Source organism: Elephas maximus, chromosome 26, assembly GCF_024166365.1.
Source record: "Elephas maximus indicus isolate mEleMax1 chromosome 26, mEleMax1 primary haplotype, whole genome shotgun sequence".
Lineage (NCBI taxonomy): Eukaryota > Metazoa > Chordata > Mammalia > Proboscidea > Elephantidae > Elephas > Elephas maximus.
In genome coordinates this window covers 8,472,165-8,490,687 of record NC_064844.1, presented here as the reverse complement: position 1 = coordinate 8,490,687, position 18,523 = coordinate 8,472,165, and the positions used below count along the sequence as shown (strand labels likewise).

Genomic DNA, 18,523 nt, shown 5'->3' with positions numbered 1-18,523 from the left:
TACTCGAATACTCTCAATTGATTTTTCATATGGGTGCAAAGGGAAGTCAACGGGAAAAGGATAGTTTTTTTCTACAAACGTGCTAGAACAATGGGATAGCTGTATGCAAAAAAAATGAACCTCACCTTCAACCTCATACCTTATACAAAAATTAATTCGAATGTAGAACTATACGTAAAACTTTTTTAAAAAAAATTTTAAACTATAAAACTTCACGAAGAAAAAAAGAAAATCTACCTAACCGTTGGCTCGGCGAGGGGCTCTTAAATATGACACTAAATGCACAATTCATCAGAGGAAACTTTGATAAGTTCGTCTTTCTCATAACTAAAATTTTTTGTTCTGTGGGGGACAAACCACAGGCTGAAAGAAAATACTTGCAAATCATTTATCTGACAAAGTACTCACCCAGAATATATAAAGAACTCTCAAAACTCAATAAGAAAACAAATGAACTTTTTTTTTAATGGGGGAAAGATTTAGATAGATACGTCACCAAAAAGAAACACTGATGACAACTAAGCACGTGAAAAGATGCTCAACATCGTTGTTGCTGTTGTTGTTGTTGTTGTTGTTAGCAGCCCCCGACTTAGGGTGACTCCATGCACAATGGGATCAGACTATTGTGACGCACAGGGTTTTCACTGGCTAATTTTTTGAAAGTAGATCGCCAGGCCTTTCTCACTAGACCATCTTAGTCCGGAAACTCCACTGAAGCCTGTTTGCCATCACAGTAACACGTGAGCGTCCACTGACAAACGGACGGTGGCTGTGCTTGAGGTGCATGGGCCAGGAATTGAACGTGGGTCTCCTGCATGGAAGGCGAGAATTCTACCACTGAACCACTACTGCCCTCTCAACATTGTTCGGGAAATGTAAATTGTAACTACAATTTTAGCACTATATGCCTTCTAATGGGTATAGAGTGCTCCATTTGGCTGTATAGTTCTAATATGGCTAAAATAAAAAATACCAAGTGCTAGCAAGCATATGAAGCAACTGGAACTCTTATACATTGCAAAATGATACAGCAATTTTTTTAAAACTGGCAATTTCTTACCACATGACCTGGCAATCCTACTCCTTAGCATTCACAGTGCGCCAGCATAAACGCTCTACGTCAATCAGACCAGTCTCTTCCTTCACTCTCTGCAAAATATGCTTTTTCCAACTCCAGCATTTTCTCATGCTGTTCTCCCAACCTAGAAACCCTTCCCCCAACGTAAAGAAAACAAGAATCTTCACAACTGGACTGATAAGCAACATCACGATAAACGGAGAAAAGATTGAAGTTGTTAAGGACTTCAGTTTACTTGGATCTACAGTCAATACCCATGGAAGCAGCAGTCATGACATTAAAGGAGGCATTGCACTGGGCAAATGTGCTGCAAAAGACCTCTTTAAAGTGTTAAAAAGAAAAGATATCACTTTGAGAACTAAGGTGTGACTGACCCAAGCCATGGTACTTTCAATCATCTCGCATGCGAAAGTTGGACAGTGCGACCCTACGCACAACAGTACGAAACACCACCTGGTCCTGCGCCATCCTCACAATCTTAACTATGCTTGAGCCCACCGTTGCAGCCACTGTGTCAATCCATCTCGTTCAGAGTCTTCCTCTTTTCCGCTGACTGTGTACTTTACCAAGCATGTTGTCCTTCTCCAGGGACTGATCCCTCCTGATAATACGTCCAAAGTATGTAAGACGCAGTCTCACCATCCTTGCTTGTAGAAATATTCACCACCAAACCTACATCTGCAGGTAGGTGTATTCCCTTATATCTAATATATTTTAAAAGCCATGTTTTTATAAAATTACCCATAACGGCATTATTTTGTACAATTTTCGTTTCAACTCCTTTCCTGTATTAGCCTGACTCATGATACAATAATTTCATTCCACAAGTGAGTTACCTCCATTGCCACAGACTTACAGAAGAGGCAGCTTCTGCATCAGTGCTCACCCTTACACAGGAATTAACGGATGTAACGGCTAGATCTGTAAATCCAACCTGCAGAAATACTGACAGGATAGTCTCTCTTCACCAAGGACTTCTGCCTGTGGTCAACATTTGGAACAAAGTAAAATTACAGACTGAATGGTTAGATGTTCTCAAATGAACAAGCTATCACAAGCTAAAGATTCCACCTTCAGTTCAGGTCTATTATAGCTTAATCACAGCAAACTAAGTTCGATATTATTTTTTAAATATTCTTTCATATTCTTGAGAGCGAACATTTCCTAACTCATGCATAAAGGAGATTTTGAGGATTAACGTTGGATGAATAGTTTTAGGGGGTTCCCATAATTACTCTCATGGTCACTGGACACTGGCCGGAGGTGAGCCCCCACCGTCCAATCTTCAGAAGCTTGTTGGATCAACCGAGTATATCCCTGGGTAGTCTCCCTACAATCCTGGAAGGTTTGTAGGGAGTTAGGTTGATAAAGGATTTTTATGATCAGATGCGGAGTCTGTGAAAAGTGCTCTTCTGTTTTTAAGGGGTGTTCTCTCGAAATCAACAAATGCAGCACTGTATGAGAGGTGTGCATCAGGTATTAGAAAACCACATGAGAGGCCCCTAACATGGCCTGGAGTTAGAGGAGAGAGAACATGGCTGGAAGAGCCACCTCACAATTGTGGTTATGCTCGAGCCCATTGTTGCAGCCACTGTGTCAACCCATCTCATTGAGGGTCTGCTTCTCTTTTGCTGACCCTCTACTCTACCAAGCACAATGACTGGTCCCTCCGGATAAATGTTCAAGGTATGTGAGAGGACGTTTAGCCATCCTCACTTCCAAGGAACATTCCGGCTCTACTTCTTACAAGTCAGATTTGTTTGTTCTTCTGGCAGTCTGTGGTATATTCAATATTCTTTGCCAAGACCATAACTGAAAGGCATCAGTTCTTCTTCAGTCTTCCTTACTCATTGTCCAGCTTTCACTTGCATATGAGGCAATTGAGAACACCGTGGCTTGGGTTTGGTGCACCATAGTCCTTAAAGTGACATCTTTGCTTTTTAACACTTTAAAGAGATTTCTTGCAGCACATTTGCCCAACGCAACGCATCGTTTGATTTCGTGACTGCTGCTTCCATGGGCACTGATTGTGGATCCAAGGAAAATGAAATTCTTGATAACTTCAATCTTTTCTTTGTTTATCATGATGTTGTGAGGATTTTTGTTTTCTTTATGTTGAGGTGTAATCCAGGTGAGGCATAGTATTTGGGAAAACAAGTATTTCATTAAGCATCACAACACTTGTGGTGGGGTATGGAGACATTGCAGGGCCTGATTATGAAGGGCCTTTGATGCCTTGTTACAGAGTTTGACCATTATTTTCAAAGAAATGGAGTTTCTGTGATATGTTTTTTAAAGGGGTGTTGTATATTTAAACTTGTGTTTTAGAAGGATGATTTAATAGTGATTCTGAGAATGTTATTACTGTCAGGGCACTCAGGAGGAATACTAAAATCAAGAAAGCAGGAAATTGTAATGGTAATAAACTAACGCAATAGCAGAAGGGATGGAATGAGGAGAATGGAGCTGGCGAATATTTAGAAAGTAGGGGATCCCCTGGGTGTTGCAAATGGTTAATGTGCTCGGCTGCTGCCCGAAAGGTTGGAGGTTGGAGTCTACCCTGAGGCAACTTGGAAGAAAGGCCTGAAGACTTATTTCTAAACGATCAACCATTGAAAGCCCTATGGAGCACAGTTCTACACTGACACACACAGGGTCACAGTAAGTCAGAATCGACTGACAGCAACTGGCTTTTTTTTTACTGGTTAGAAAGCAGAGCTGACAGGGCATGGTGACTCTAACTGTAACCAGTGCTTCTCCAACAATGGAAGAACTCTCTCATCTATGATTGAAGCAGCTGATTAGGATCGCTGAACTAGGAAACAGAGAAACTGAACAAGGTCATCATAAAAGGCAGTCTTTTCATGTTTCAATTTAATTTCTAATTTTTAGCACATTGTAACCTCCTAACTTTCCCTTTTTATAATTTCGTGGCCTGTTATCTTAACAGCCACTAAGAAGAAAGTCCGCTAAGGAAAATATGTGGTATGGAAAGACCACACTATAAAAAGATAAGGACTGTGGCTACTTCCTTCCTTTCTGTATCTGCATCTACTGTCTGGTTCCTCCAAATGAATTCTGCACCAACTACGGATCTCCATCCATACCTCTATCACTATTCAGGCTACCAAACACTGTGAGCCACGTTACAAAGAACCCTCCCCAGAATCACATACCCCACAGTGCAGATCATACATTTAACTGACTTTTCATGTCATCCAGTCCTTCTTTATGTGAGAAACTGTAGGTCTGAAGAGTCCACCACCTCCAAGTACATGCCAGGATCCAGGAGCAGATGATATGTTCAGTGGCGCCTCCATCTAGGGGCCCTGGCCTGATCCTGATGATGAGCTGCCATCTACAAACTCCTCCCAGAGGCGCCCATGGCAGGGAGGAGAGGCAGGAGGGACTCAACAGCCAGGTTCTGACGCTACCTTTACAACATCCTTTTTCCTGCCTCCTCACCCGGAACTCAGTGCCCCTGCCCTTTCTGGGAAGTCACAGTAGACCCTGAGGTGCGGCTTTCTGCAGCCTCCTTCCATCATCTTAAGGGCCAAGAGGAAGCTCAGATAAAAGGAAGGCTCTCATCAATAGGGCCAGTTCTTCTACTTCCGGATGGTTCTTTTAATTCTAAGGTGCTCAACTTCACAATTTAGGCCTATCAAAAAGGACAGGCCATAATGTCATAATGAAAATGACAAGTATAGCTCATTTCCAAATCAAGGGCCATGACTTCTGCCTCAAGCCCCTAATAATCACCCACCCCAAGCTCCAACAACCTCTTCATATCCACGGTCTTAAGCCTTCTATTAGTAGATATCTGCTCATCAAGGAAAAACTGGCCCTCCTTATCTCTTTGACTCTCAAAAGGGCTGATGTTTATGTACCTGTAATAAAATCCCCTACATGTCTGTCAGTTTGGCATGCCGTGGGGGCTTGCATGTTGCTGTGATGCTGGAAGCTATGCCACCGCATTCAAATACCAGCAGGGTCACCCACGGCAGACAGGTTTCAGCTGAGCTTCCAGACTAAGACAGACTAGGAAGAAGGGCCTGGGGGCCTACTTCTGAAAAGAATTAGCCAGTGAAAACCTTATGAATACTGCATGCAAAAACTGGACAATGAATAAGGAAGACCAAAGAAGAATTCGTTCTGTTGTGCATGGGGTGGCTATGACTGGAACCAACTCGGCGCCGCCTAGCAACAACAACAAAGAAAAACTGATGTCTTTGAATTGTGGTGTTGGTAAAGAATATTGAATATACCATGGACTGCTAAAATAATGAACAGATCTGTCTTGGAAGAAGTACAGCCAGAACGCTCCTCAGAAGTAAGGATAGTGAGATGTCTCACATACTTTGGACGTGTTATCAGGCGGGACCAGTCCCTGGAGAAGGTCATCATGCTTGCTAAAGCAGAAGGTCATCAAAAAAGAGGAAGACCCTCAGCGAGATGGATTGGCACAGTGGCTGCAACAATGGGCTCAAACATAGCAACGACTGTAAGGATGACGTAGGACTGGGCAGTGTTTCATTCTGTTGTACATAGGGTTGTTACAGATCGGAAATGACTCGACACCACCTTACAACAACAACAGGAAATCGTTCCTTCTAGTCTTGTTCAGTCCCCTAACAAGCTGGATGATACTAGCCTTGTCACAATACTTATTTCAGCCGGGAACCTAGTAGATTTGGATAAACATTCACATTTTTAATATTCTTTACATTTTTATATCATTTACACAAAGTTTATACAGTTCCTCATTTTGGAAGACCTGAATGAAAAGGTTAGTAGTAGGTCTACTGGGATACCATCTGGAACTAGTAAGGAACAAATAAACTGTTGCCCTATAGGGAATATCTTTAAGATAGCTGCATCAATTTTAAGAGGAAAATTCTAAATGAACTAATTTACAAATAGAACATAAAGGTATTAAAAGTGGAATGAATCTGGGGGACTTTTACTCATTCAATTACAGGGATAAGCAAAATAAACTCTATTACATTTAGTTCTTCTTTGCTCTCTACTATCCTTAGAGTGGATATTTTAGGTCTGGAAAATAATTTCCATTGTTTTGGCTGGGATACGGCTGTCCCAGGAGTCTGCTTGCACACATATCCGATGCAGCAGATGAGTGCGAAGAGTAGGATGGGCTTTCAAACAGTAGGGTAACCTGACACAACACTTTCAAAAAAGTGTTTTAATTGCTGTAAGGCAACATTTTCTCTGCTCTTAACCAACAGATTGCTGATAACTCCAAGACAGTCTTAACAGCAAAATGCCCCAGAAAACGTGTGTATAGCACACTAGTCGCTAGTTTGATAAGGATTTCCCTACCAAAAAAGGAAAAGAAAGCTTGGATTGCTAAGAGGCTGTGTGAAGCTAAAATTACAAGTGGCCAGAAGGACCCTTGTTAAAATTTTAAGTTAGCTATAAATTTTCTCGTTAAAAAAAAAAGTTTGGCTCTTAAATCTAGTCAACAGGGCAGACTACAGGACCTTGTTTTAACCAACACGCGATTCTGCGGAAGTTGTGAAGGCTCAGAGCACAGCTGACGGCTGGGAGGCTGAAAGCTTCCCACTCTACAAATGCGAGGTCCTGTGCCCAGTTTCTGAAGCTGACAGGCCCTTACTGATTGGCTCCTTAGTAACAATGCCTCATCCTGAACAGCATCCAGAGTTGACGCCTTTACGGTTAAGAACCGCTGTTGAGTAGTGGGCTCTGATCTTCACTAAATAGTCTTCTTAACTCTGTGTTCACCATGGCTAGACATACAGTGTAATTTATTTTCCAAAAAGCAACCCTTTAATCTCCCCTACCCACTGCCCCATCCTCTGCCAAATTTCAGAGACTTTTTGTTTATTGAACGTTTTATCTAAAAATGGTGTTAGAGTTTTGCAGACCACTGTTTAGAATAACCAGCAGGTAGGCTTCTAGTTGAGCTATTCCACCACACGACATCTCATATAAATATCCTCATTACCAAGTATACTACTACATTACATGTAGCTTTTATTGACCTTTCCTTGGTTATTGACCCTGGGATAGGATTTGGTTATAGGTTAAGCTTGGTTATAGGCTAGGTCATGCTGTGGTAAAAAAAACAAATCCTAAAAACCAGTGTCTTAACATTACAGAGGTTTACTTTTTAATTAGGCAAAATCATCTGCAGGTCAGATGATTCTCCAGGTCAGCTGTCCTTTAAGTGACAACTCAGTGTTCCAGGGTACTTCCATCGATGTCACCGCCATTTCAAACAATGGCTTTCAGATTTCCTCAGCAAGGGAAGAGGGAGCTAGAGAACTCACAGACCAGTGGCCTATGCTTTGGCCACTTACCCTAATCACATGACAGCAAGGCTGAAAAAATGTAGCCTTCCTGTATTCCAAGGAAGAAGCAATGAAATGAAAACTCAGTCAACTGAGGTCCATCTCTGTCACAAGGGCAATACCTGTGATGAAAATGATGTGAGGTAGGTATTATTATTACCCTGCCGATGAGTTGATTCCAACTCATAGCAACCCCATAGACTTTTCCAAGGTTGTAAATCTCTACAGAAGCAGACTGCCACATCTTTCTCCCGTGGAACGGCTGGTGGGTTCGAGCCCCCGCCCTTCCAGTTTGCAACCAAGAGCTCCTCATTGCTACCTACTACTATTAAAAGTTGAGTTGAGAGAAATAATATTTAAAGAGAATTGCTAAAGGGCGCACAGGTCATCCATTCCTCCAGAAAGTCCGAAACCTAGCCCAGGGGTCAAGGAGTCCTGGTGGTGCAATGGTTAAGCACTTGGCTGCTAACCAAAAGGTTTTCAGTTCAAACTGGGAACTTTGTAGGAGAAAGACCTGGTGATCTGCTTGCACAAAGATTATAGCCAAGAAAACCCCACTGGGTGGTTTTCCTTGGCTTTGTTTTATATCCATTCTCACCTTTATTTTCCATGTTTCTTGTGCTTCCACTTTCAAATTCTATTTTAGTGTTTCATGATAATACTCATATATAAACTGTTTTAAATTCTTTTTAGAACAAAGCAGGGAACACTGAAATAAATAGATGAAGAGAGTTTTCTCTGGATCCTTGCAGGACTCAGATCCAAACAGAACGCTGGAGAGAACCGTTCATGTCTGATAATTAAAGGTTCAGGATGAGCTGGAGCCAAGTGCTTTATCCATAAGCATTTCATGGGCAGCTGGCTAGGGTTGGTGAATTTTTTAATTAAGAAGTCCGCTGCTATGTGGTTCGGCTGATATTTCTAAGAGACATATATAAGGCAGATGATTTAAAAAATATTACTAGAGCTGCAATCACTCAGTAAATTTTACCTGCATACATTTTCGTTCTGATGCAAGAAACTTTTCGAAGACAAATCTGACTCAATGATTAAAAGATGAGCAGCAAGGAGCTGGTGGTCTTTTTTGTTTATAAACTGCTAAGGCAGGTAGTCTACTTCCTGGGAGGAAAAAGACGAGGAGAGGAAGATTTTGACCAAGTACACGGCATCTCCAGGACTTGAAAGAGGATTAGAAAATAAGTGGAGAAATCTTTCCCTAGGGAGAGGTACTGGCATGCCTAAGAAGCTGGGGAGAGCTGAGAATTATCTAGAGCTTACAAATGGGGTGGAGCTGCGAGAAGCGTCTTTTCAAAGAAAAATTTTGTTTGAAATTTTTTTTTCTCTTTTTTTCATTGTGCTTTAAGTGAAATTTTACAATTCAAGTCAGCTTCTCATACAAAAACTTATAAACAATTGTTATGTGACCTTAGTTGCTCTCCCTACAACGTGACAGCATACTCCTCCTCTCCACCCTGTATTTCCTGTGTCCATTCAACTAGCTCCTGTCCCACTCTGCCTTCTCATCTTGCCTCCAAACAGGAGCTGCCCACATAGTCTCATGTGTCTACTTGAGCTAAGAAGCACACTCCTCACCAGTATATTTTCTGTCTTATAGTCCAGTCTAATCTCTGTCTGAAGAGTTGGCTTCGGGAATGGTTTTAGTTTTGGGCCAACAGAGTCTGGGGGTCATGTCCTCTGGGGTCCCTCCAGTCTCAGTCAGACCATTAAGTCTGGTCTTTTGACTAGAATTAGAGTTCTGCATCTCACTTTTACCCACTCCTTCAGGGACCCTCTGTTCTGTTCCCTGTCAGGGCAGTCATTGGTGGGAGCTGGGTACCATCTAGTTCTTCTGGTCTCAGGCTGATGGAGTTTCTGGTTTATGTGGCCCTTTCTGTCTCTTGGGCTCTTATTTTCCTTGCATCTTTGGTGTTCTTCATTCTCCTTTGCTCCAGGTGGGTTGGGACCAACTGATGCATCTTAAATGGCCTCTTGCTAGCTCTTTTCAAAAAATTTTAAAGAATTCTATTGAGAAGGCAGTCGTTAACACCATGGTAAGTTACTGAAGAAAGCAGGGTGAAAGAAAGACTGTCAAACGTCTAGAGAGGTAACCGAAGAGTGGTCCTTCTGGGCTCATGCCCTTTTATGCTAAACCTGAATACCTTGTTTCTGTTTACTAGAGATCCTGATTCTGCAGCTCAAACCCCAGGTGTAGGAGAGAAGAATGGAGATAACGAACATGCAGAAACTGAATGTCCTGAAAATCAAAGAGAAAAAAGAGAACTGGGTACCCCAAGGGGGCCCTGAACTATAGAAAGGAAGAGAATCACAATCTGATTGTAAACTCAGGCAACTGAGTACACAGGTAGATTCTTTCCTCCCACCCCTACTAAAATTCTAGCAGCATAATGACTCCATCTCTGCAGAAAAACTAAAAGACTACCCGAGAGGCCAATATAAGCAGGAGGAAGAACACAGCTTTTCCTAGGTAGTTTGCAGTAAAGAAAGGGTTAAAAATCGTTCCCAGGTTAGTGTTTAAAAGCCTTTTCAAGACGGGGAAACAAGGCAATAGTGGATGAGGGTTTCTCAAATTCTGTATTATTGAAATCTGGGGCTGGATAGGAAACCCTGGTGGCATAATGGTTAAGTGCTACGGCTGCTAACCAAAGGGTCAGTAGTTCGAATCCGCCAGGCGCTCCTTGGAAACTCTATGGGGCAGTTCTACTCTGTCCTATAGGGTCGCTATGAGTCGGAATCGACTCGTCGGCACTGGGTTTGGTTTGGTTTTGGGTTGGGGCTGGATAATTCTTTGTTGTGGGGGGTTGTCCTGTGTGCTGTAGGATGTTTAGCAACATCCCAGGCCTCTATCCACTAGATGCCAGTAGCAGCCCTCCCCTCATTGTGACAATCAAAAAATGTTTCCAGACATCGCCAAATGTTCCCTGGGGCGAGGAGCAAAATCACCCCCATTAAAACCACTGCGGTGGATAAAACAAATAACAAAAGGCTGCCAAGGATAAGTCACTCTTGGTAAACGGCACTCCCAAACCACCTCACCTCCCGAATCAGAACAGGCAAAAGGAACAATAGGATTTGTTAAAAAAAAAAAAAAGACATGTTCAATTTTGAGTATGTCAAAATATGGGATACCAACCGGAAATGTCCAAAAGGCGGTTGGATATCAGGGTTTGGAACCAGGGAAAGGGGTCTTGGCTAAAGAAACAGACCAGAAAAGCAAGAGCTGGATTAATACCTCTGAGAAAAGCTTTTTCAAATCTTCAGCCAACATAAAATCCTCTTAAGAGATGATAATTGTAACACTCCACAAGCTCTACCTAGTGCCCCATTAAACGAGAAGCCCTTGATGGAGTTAGCCTCTTGGAGGGTAATGTACTCGTGCATAGTTTTTACCTCCATCTGGACAAACGTGCCATAACATCAAAGTCTTCAGAGGAAACCCGTACTTTTCTTTACTAATTGATAAGCTGCCAGACTTTTCCCATTTGGCACATGCTCCCTCTTTCGGCTCTTTGTTCCCAAATCTACTGTCCCACATTCTATCTGCTCTGAATAGGTATTTGTTCTCTACGGCTGCAGGTACAGAATTAGTAAAAGCAGGTGCAATTTTCAAGATTAAGAATTACACGCAAATGAGTTTTCTAACATTATCATTAAAGAAATTCTGTACTGGAGGGTGCAGAGACGCCAAACAGATTCCTTTTTTTCTTCAACAGAAATCTGTATGAATATACCTCAGTGCAAGAGTGTATTTTCCGGAATGTCTGTTTTTGATTGAGAAAATCTACTTAAATGTAATTTTCTAAGAGATTAGAAGATATAGTTCTACATACGCATAAGATTACTTGTTAAAAACCTAGTCAAGATGTTTTATGAAGAGTTACATTTTATGTAAAAATAGCAGTGAAGAAGCAAGGTTTCTCACTTAAGGCGTATAATCTGCTTAACGAAACAGAGTCACAGTAAAATAAATTGGAATAAGTAAAACAGGAATACTTTCCATGTATTATGGTTAGCTTAAACAGGTTTCCTCACACAAAATCTGCCCCCCCACGGTGTGTTCTTTACTTTTTTTAACTAGCTTAAAACCTTTTTAATAAGTGAGGATAAGCTAAGAATTGTTTTACAGTCATTTAAAATATCAGTCGATTCACCAAACTTTCACCCAGTTCATCTCCACAGCCATACTACACGAAGGGCAAGCACTCCGTAAGCACAGGTACAGATCAAGGACAGGACGCTTTTTAGCGAGGATAAAACGCTGCAGAGGGAACGCAACTCCAAACAGGAGAATTAGGTTTCACATCTGTCTGACCACAAGCTAAATATTCCCCAACCGAATTTTTAGGACTCACTTTACATCAGCTGTATTAAAAACAAAAAGATGTCTTTAAATAAAAATGTCAGCAAACTCCTGATTTTCTTCACACGCTCCCAAGGCTAAACTTCTGAAACCAGATACGATTTCTGCTGAAGGAATTTCTGTCATCCCACCCTCCCCCACAACCCCACCTTCTCCCTGTGGAAGAAAACGCAAATTATAATTCAATTTAACTTCTGTTCTCTAATGAGTCTTTTCACATAAAATTACAATATAGCTTGGGAAGGAAGAAAAGCTAACCGTGTTAAAAAATTATAGTGTCTTACCAATATGTTGCTGTAAGAGCCAAGAGGAATTTGAGGCACGAACAGAGAGCATCTTATCAACAGTTGGCGGAAGTCTCTTCCAATTAGTAAACTCCAAAGTGAAGATTAGCACATCATCGCTGACTGAGTCAGTCCTATGTTAGCAAGACACAAACATGCCATTAGATACGAAATATACCGAGGGTTTGTCCTAGCAACAGACACCGTAGACCTGTTCTCACAACATCTTAACAAGGAAGTTGGACTGAAAACTAGGATGCAAAATATTCGGGCAACTAGAGGCAAGTCCGGTGGATAGGAACAACCACCTAGAGGTTCCTGCGAGAAGAAACTCAGTTGAACCTGTGAATATTTACCCCGTAGATTACAAGATTACAAGAGGAATCTCTATGCTCAGGGAGGCTAGGGCTTTCCTTCCCATTCCCCAATAGCAGTGGTGAGAAGAAACAGAGACAGTGTCCACGTCATCACTGGATTCCTGATTATCCCCTTCCAACTGGACCATTTTGTCGAATCTACATCTGTCATCCCTACAGACACATCATCTAACAGTCCTGAAAAGATAAAGCTCAAACACCCAAAGTTTTTTCTAAACTTAGTGTACCGTTGTTGTTAGGTGCTGTCAAGTCGGTTCTGACTCATAGCAACCCTGTGTACAACAGATCAAAACACTGCCTGGTCCTGTGCCATCCTCACAATCATTGTTATGTTTGAACCCGCTGTTGCAGCCACTGGGTCAGTCCATTTTGTTAAGGGTCTTCCTCTTTTTCCCGGACCCTCTATTTTACCAAGCATGATGTACTGCATGTAATAGTTTATTTCTGCACAACACCCAGGGATGTATAACTGTTCTCCTATAAAAATGCTCTCCATTATAGACCCAGCCCTAAAGAATAGAGTGAAATTTATCTTTAAGGACTGAAAGAAGGGGTTCAAGACAAACAGTTCTTCCTCTGTCCTTCTGAAATAATGTCAGATTTCCTACAAGCCACCCAAAAGAGGCTTCCCCAGATTTTATAAGCACTTGAATCCTAAGGGAAAGAACACTGACCTAAGAGAAGTTCTGATTTCCAACATTACCTCTGCTACTTACAAAATAATTCTGAAGTTCTTTAAGTACTAGATCCTGGTCTCTAAAACAAGAATAATACTTAGTTTGCCTACTTCAGAAGACTGTTGCTGAAAATACAATAAGATAGTATAGTAAACATGCTTTTAAAACTATAAAAATGTTATATAAATGTTTACTATTACTAGAACTGGTTTGAAACCTTGAGTATTATATGTTCAGTAAGCCTCATAACATTATACACAAGAAATTTAGTCAAAGCTTAAAGAGAACTCTAAATTCTAACAAGATTACCCATCTTGTACCCAATCAGTTACTCCCCTACCACTGTACTGTTTGGAAAAAAAAAAAGATCACAACGCTAGTTGTTATTATAGAACTTCTTCTCAAGGCCTTTAAAAAACACCATCATTTTTGGGGAAACATGACTCAGCAAGTACTAAAGAAGGAAAAAAAAAAAAAAAAAAGGAAAAAAATGAATGATACTTTAAATGTGTCATCTGAAAAACAACTTAATTTTGGTAATTTAGAGGCAAATTACCCTTGATATGACTGATTAGGGAGTACGAAAATTATTTCCCAAGTTCTTAATTCTCCAATAAGTAAACATATACAGGGAAGAGCTTAAAACTGTAGCACAAGTGCCTTAGAAAAACATGTTACTTCTCAGGAAGCTCGCTCGGTGAAATCACAACCGACCAGAAAAGACTAAGAATAACGACACAATAAAAAATATTCCATGGCAAACAATCTCCTTGGCTCTCTAGGAGCCCTACACCAAAGGTTACTTGGTCCAGGGTCCTTATTTCTCTTTCAATGGTTTCATTTTTCGGCCTTAATGAGCTTTTAGGTCGGATGTGAGACCAAACACAGGTGATTTTTATGCAGTTATCTGAACACAGTGAGAAGCGAATCTGTTTGCACAGCTTCAGTTAATACAATGGTGAGTTTATTTTACCAACGCTGATAATGCCATTAAAAATGTACTGTGACTGTACTAGCCTGACCATTACATCATACAGAGCAGTCGTGTAATCAGAGACCAGTGACAGTTAATCAACTAAATGCACGGATGGCATTTACCTTCTATTATTCTCCCATTACATTCCAAGGGAAGGAAAGCCTAGCCTTGCATTTAATTGGAAAAACGGTTCAACTTTCTAGATTATACTGCGACAGGCAACTATTCAGCCCAATACATTTTTAAGACTGTTTAAGACAAGCAATACCTAGGAAAGACATTTATAAACTTACACGACAAGATCAGGCAACAGGCTTACATGTGACGTAAATAAGATAGAACCAAATCCACTTTAACAACATATTGGGATTTTCATAGGAGGGATTTTCTTCTAACAGCTCTCTGAATGCAAATTTGATCAAAGAAAGCAAAACATTGACACTGGCTTCAACCATTCAATAAAAGATCAGTGAATAAGAATTTGACCATGTTAAGCATTTTTTCTGTTGAAGTAAAATTTCCCCGTTGTATTTTTTTCTAATGAATATAAAGTGGCTGAAGATACTCCTTCAGACTAAAATATATGCAATTTGCATTCTCATCTCAGAGATGGCTGAAAGCATTACTATTTGTTCGAAATAATCTGTAGTTTACTGGTTCTCAAGTCTTTTCTATCACAACACACACACGCACTGGCTTAGTACCTCAGAAATTCTCAACTGGGTTCTTCGTACCTGGGGGGCGTACCAGAACTAGGGATGGGAGGGTACGCTTTACAAAACTTTCCAGAAAAATAAAGCTAAAAAATTCCCTCTCTCTACTAGAGGACCCTGTAATTGGCTGGGAAGGAAAGGAAAAGCAGCAATGTTTAATTTTTTTGTTTATTTGTTTTGTTTTAAATAGCTTTGTAGGTAGCCAATGATACAGCATCTCTGACCTGAGAGTTTGTAAGTGTATGTGCGTGTGTGGGGAGCAGGGGTTGTTAGGAAAAATGAGCTTATACAAATAACTTTTAAAAAGTGTTCACAACGAACTGTCAATAATCTTTATATTTCATTCAATTACCTAATAAAATTAGAATGGCTTTTAGTGAAAATGAATTGAAAAGATATGGAGAGAATTACAACAACGAACATTTGCTGAATAACTACCTATCAATCAGCTGCTGGGGTAGACACCATCAGTGACGCAATCTGTTGTAAAGCATGAACTAAGAGTAAGGTGGAAGCCTGCACGTGTGTCTCAGCTTCGCTTTTACTTCTTTACTCCCCAAATCATCTACCAGAAAGAAGTGTTTCCCGACAAATCACGTATCTGAAATAATAGTTACTTAAGCTTTCTATTTCAGAAAGAGATGACGGTTCTGTGCATAAACCCTCTGCTTAGTGAAAATTTCTGAATTCCATGTGATGGCAGACAAGATGGGGTACTGCCAAATAAAAACACATTCCTCACTTGAAGATAGCGAATCTACCTGACACTCAAAGAGGACCTCTTTTGAAAGGAAATATTCAAATAACAAGACATTGAAGAACTTTTCTGCTGAAATGTAAAATCCCAGTATTTGTCTAAACACTATTTTAGTGAATAGTAGTTTCTGAAGCACAAGAAAGAAGCCTTCCAGATGTTTTATGGAAAAAGTTCTATAAAATATCCGTATCCTCCATTTTCCTAGAGACTTCTATTTTCTCACTTGACTTGAATGATCAAGTAGAGAGTTCTCTCACTGCTACAATTACCTTCTCAGTAGTTCCATCTGGACACTAACAACTTTTGCAAAGGCTGGAGGCTGGTAGGAACAGTCTTTGTTCTTGCTCAAGAAAAATCCTGACTCGACATTCACAAAATCACTCTTAGATGGCTGCTCATCTAAGAAACTAAGTCAACAAGTCATGTCTTCAGCTGCATGAGAATCAGTATTTACTTAAGGGAGACAAATTTCAAACAGAAAAGATGTTGTGGGGCTGGAGTGTTCAGTCTAGTTGACTGAGGGATAACAGAAATCTCCAAAGTGGCTCCAACAGTTCTTTTTCTGTCATAGGCATCTTAAGAGAGCGTGAGGGATGGCCGGAAGTAGAAAAAAATGGCCCTCTCAGAGCAGTTCACAGGTATCCACCTCTTCCTATTCCCTTCCAGCCACCTCTTACCTTTTCAGAAGACTGTATCCTGACACTCAAGCTCACCGTTAGCAGCCCGCCAGCTCCTTCACCCTCATCCAGCCATCACCCACACATCCTTCTCCCAACAGCGATCTCAAGGAATCAGGGACAATTAAAGGCAGTACATTTACACAAAGACTAAGATCCGCTGTGGTGTGATTTCTTACCAAGAGCCACACAGCAGATTCAGTGGGTCGAATCCAGCAAGCAGCAGATGCGGCAACCACTCCTTATATTTTGTTTGTGCTTTGATTGCGTGATTGATAAATTCAGATATATGGCTCCATGATGCCAATGGGCAACCTTTCTTCAAAAAGTAGCAAAATACTGAAAACTTCTCATACTTCAGGCAGTAGGCCAAATGAAGTTCATTGAGCTGGGCTCCATATTTCAAAAGGATATTCACGATCCCAAGGAATTCACAGCTGCACCATGAAAAAAATACATAAACAAAAAAGTAAAAAGAGGAAGTTAGAATCTGACATCAGAAGTAATTCTTACAAATTGTTAACAGTAGTTACTGATGGAAAAAAAGAATGGTACATGAGAACGTGGACGGCTGAGATTGAGATTAGAGGACAAGGAGGAGGGGGCTTTTACTTTTCATTTTATACCCTCCTGCATGGTTTTTAATTTTCAACTATGAGCAGATATTACACGCTTACAATTTAGAAATTCATTTTAAATAAATGTGTAATTTTAAGAATTATCATTGATACATAGAAAGCTTCTCTCAAATTGTGATTTTTGAGGGGGGCGGACGATTTAGTATCTCTCATATAAAGTACTTGTCAAAGTTATTAAACAATGTGATCAGTCCCTAATGTCAGACAATTCATTCTAGGACTCTCCAAGATACCATATTTCTTTAGCAATTGTTGTTAGATGTCGTTGAGTCACTCCCCACTCATAGCGACACTATGTACAACAGAGTGAAACAGGGCCTGGTCCTGTGCCATGCTCATGATCCTTTGATCGTTGTTATGCTTGAGCCTATCATTGCAGACACTGTGTCAGTCTATCTCTTTGAGGATCTTCCTCTTTTTCACTCACCCTCCAATTTACCAGCCATGATGTCTTTCTCCAGGGACTGGTCCCTCCTGATAACATGTCCAAAGTATGTGAGACAAAGTCTCCTCATCCTCACTTCTAAGGAGCATTCTGGCTGTACTTCTTCCAAGACAGATTTGGCTGTTCTTCTGGCAGGCCACGGTATATTCAATATTCTTCACCAACACCATAATTCAAAGGCATCAATTCTTCTTCAGTCTTCCTTATTCATTCATTGTCCAGCTTTCACATGCATATGAGCCAACTGAAAACACCATGGCTTGGGTCAGGCGCACCTTAGTCCTCAAAGTGACACCTTTGCTTTTCATCACTTTAAAGAGGTCTTTTGCAACAAATCTGCCCAATGCAACGCAACTTTTCATTTTTTGACTGCTGCTTCCATGGGTGTGGATTGTGGATCCAAGTAAAATGAAATCCTTGACAGCTTCAATCTTTTCTGTTTATCATGATGTTTCTTACTGGTCCACTTGTGAGGGTTTTTGTTTTCTTTATGTTGAGGTGCAGTCCATATTGAAGGCTGTGGTCTTCGATCAGTAAGTGCTTCAAGTCCTCTTCACTTTCAGCAAGCAAGGTGCGTCATCTGCATGAGTCTTCCACCAATCCTGATGTCGTGTTCTGCTTCACACAGTCCAGCTTCTAGGATTATTTGCTTGGCATACAGACTGAATAAACATCATAAAAGGACACAACCCTAACACAGGTATTACACACTTATAATTTATAAAATTTAGAAATAAAATTCAGAAAATTCATTTTAAATAAACACGTAATTTTTAAAATTTTTCATTGACAAATAGAAAGCTCCTCTCAAATTGTGATTTTTTTTTTTGGTATGATTAAGTATCTCTAATATAAGTACTGCCCAAGTTATTAAACAATGCTATCAGTCCCTAAAGACAGATGATTCATTCCAGGACTCTCCAAGACATCACTTTCCTTCAGCAATAGCCTCTGTCAATTTCCCTCTTACTTTTAAATTTCCAGTGGTAAAAAAATGTGATATAGAAAGCCTTTCTTTTTTTAAAGAACAAATATTAACTCACACTTTTTTTTTTTAATTTATCTTTCTCAAATGCTTTATAGAGGACAGGTATTATCATTTTATACCTAGTAAATTACTATTGTTGCTGTTGTTTTAAGATTTTATCATCCCATACTGGGAAAGCTGTGATGAAACTTACTGAAAACTGGTAT

The 18,523-nt window shown here is 40.5% G+C and overlaps 1 protein-coding gene across 2 annotated transcripts in view; it reads right to left on the bottom strand.

The window, feature by feature from the left end:
- ASB3 (ankyrin repeat and SOCS box containing 3) overlaps window positions 1-18,523 on the bottom strand; it is a 112,413-nt gene that overhangs the window by 9,683 nt on the left and 84,207 nt on the right. For both annotated transcript variants that reach the window (XM_049870529.1, XM_049870528.1), the window contains exons 8-9: window positions 16,426-16,683; window positions 12,070-12,203 (exon numbers count right to left, since the gene is read on the bottom strand). In XM_049870529.1, the coding sequence (XP_049726486.1) occupies window positions 12,070-12,203; window positions 16,426-16,683 (392 nt within the window). The remainder of the gene's footprint in view (window positions 1-12,069; window positions 12,204-16,425; window positions 16,684-18,523) is intronic.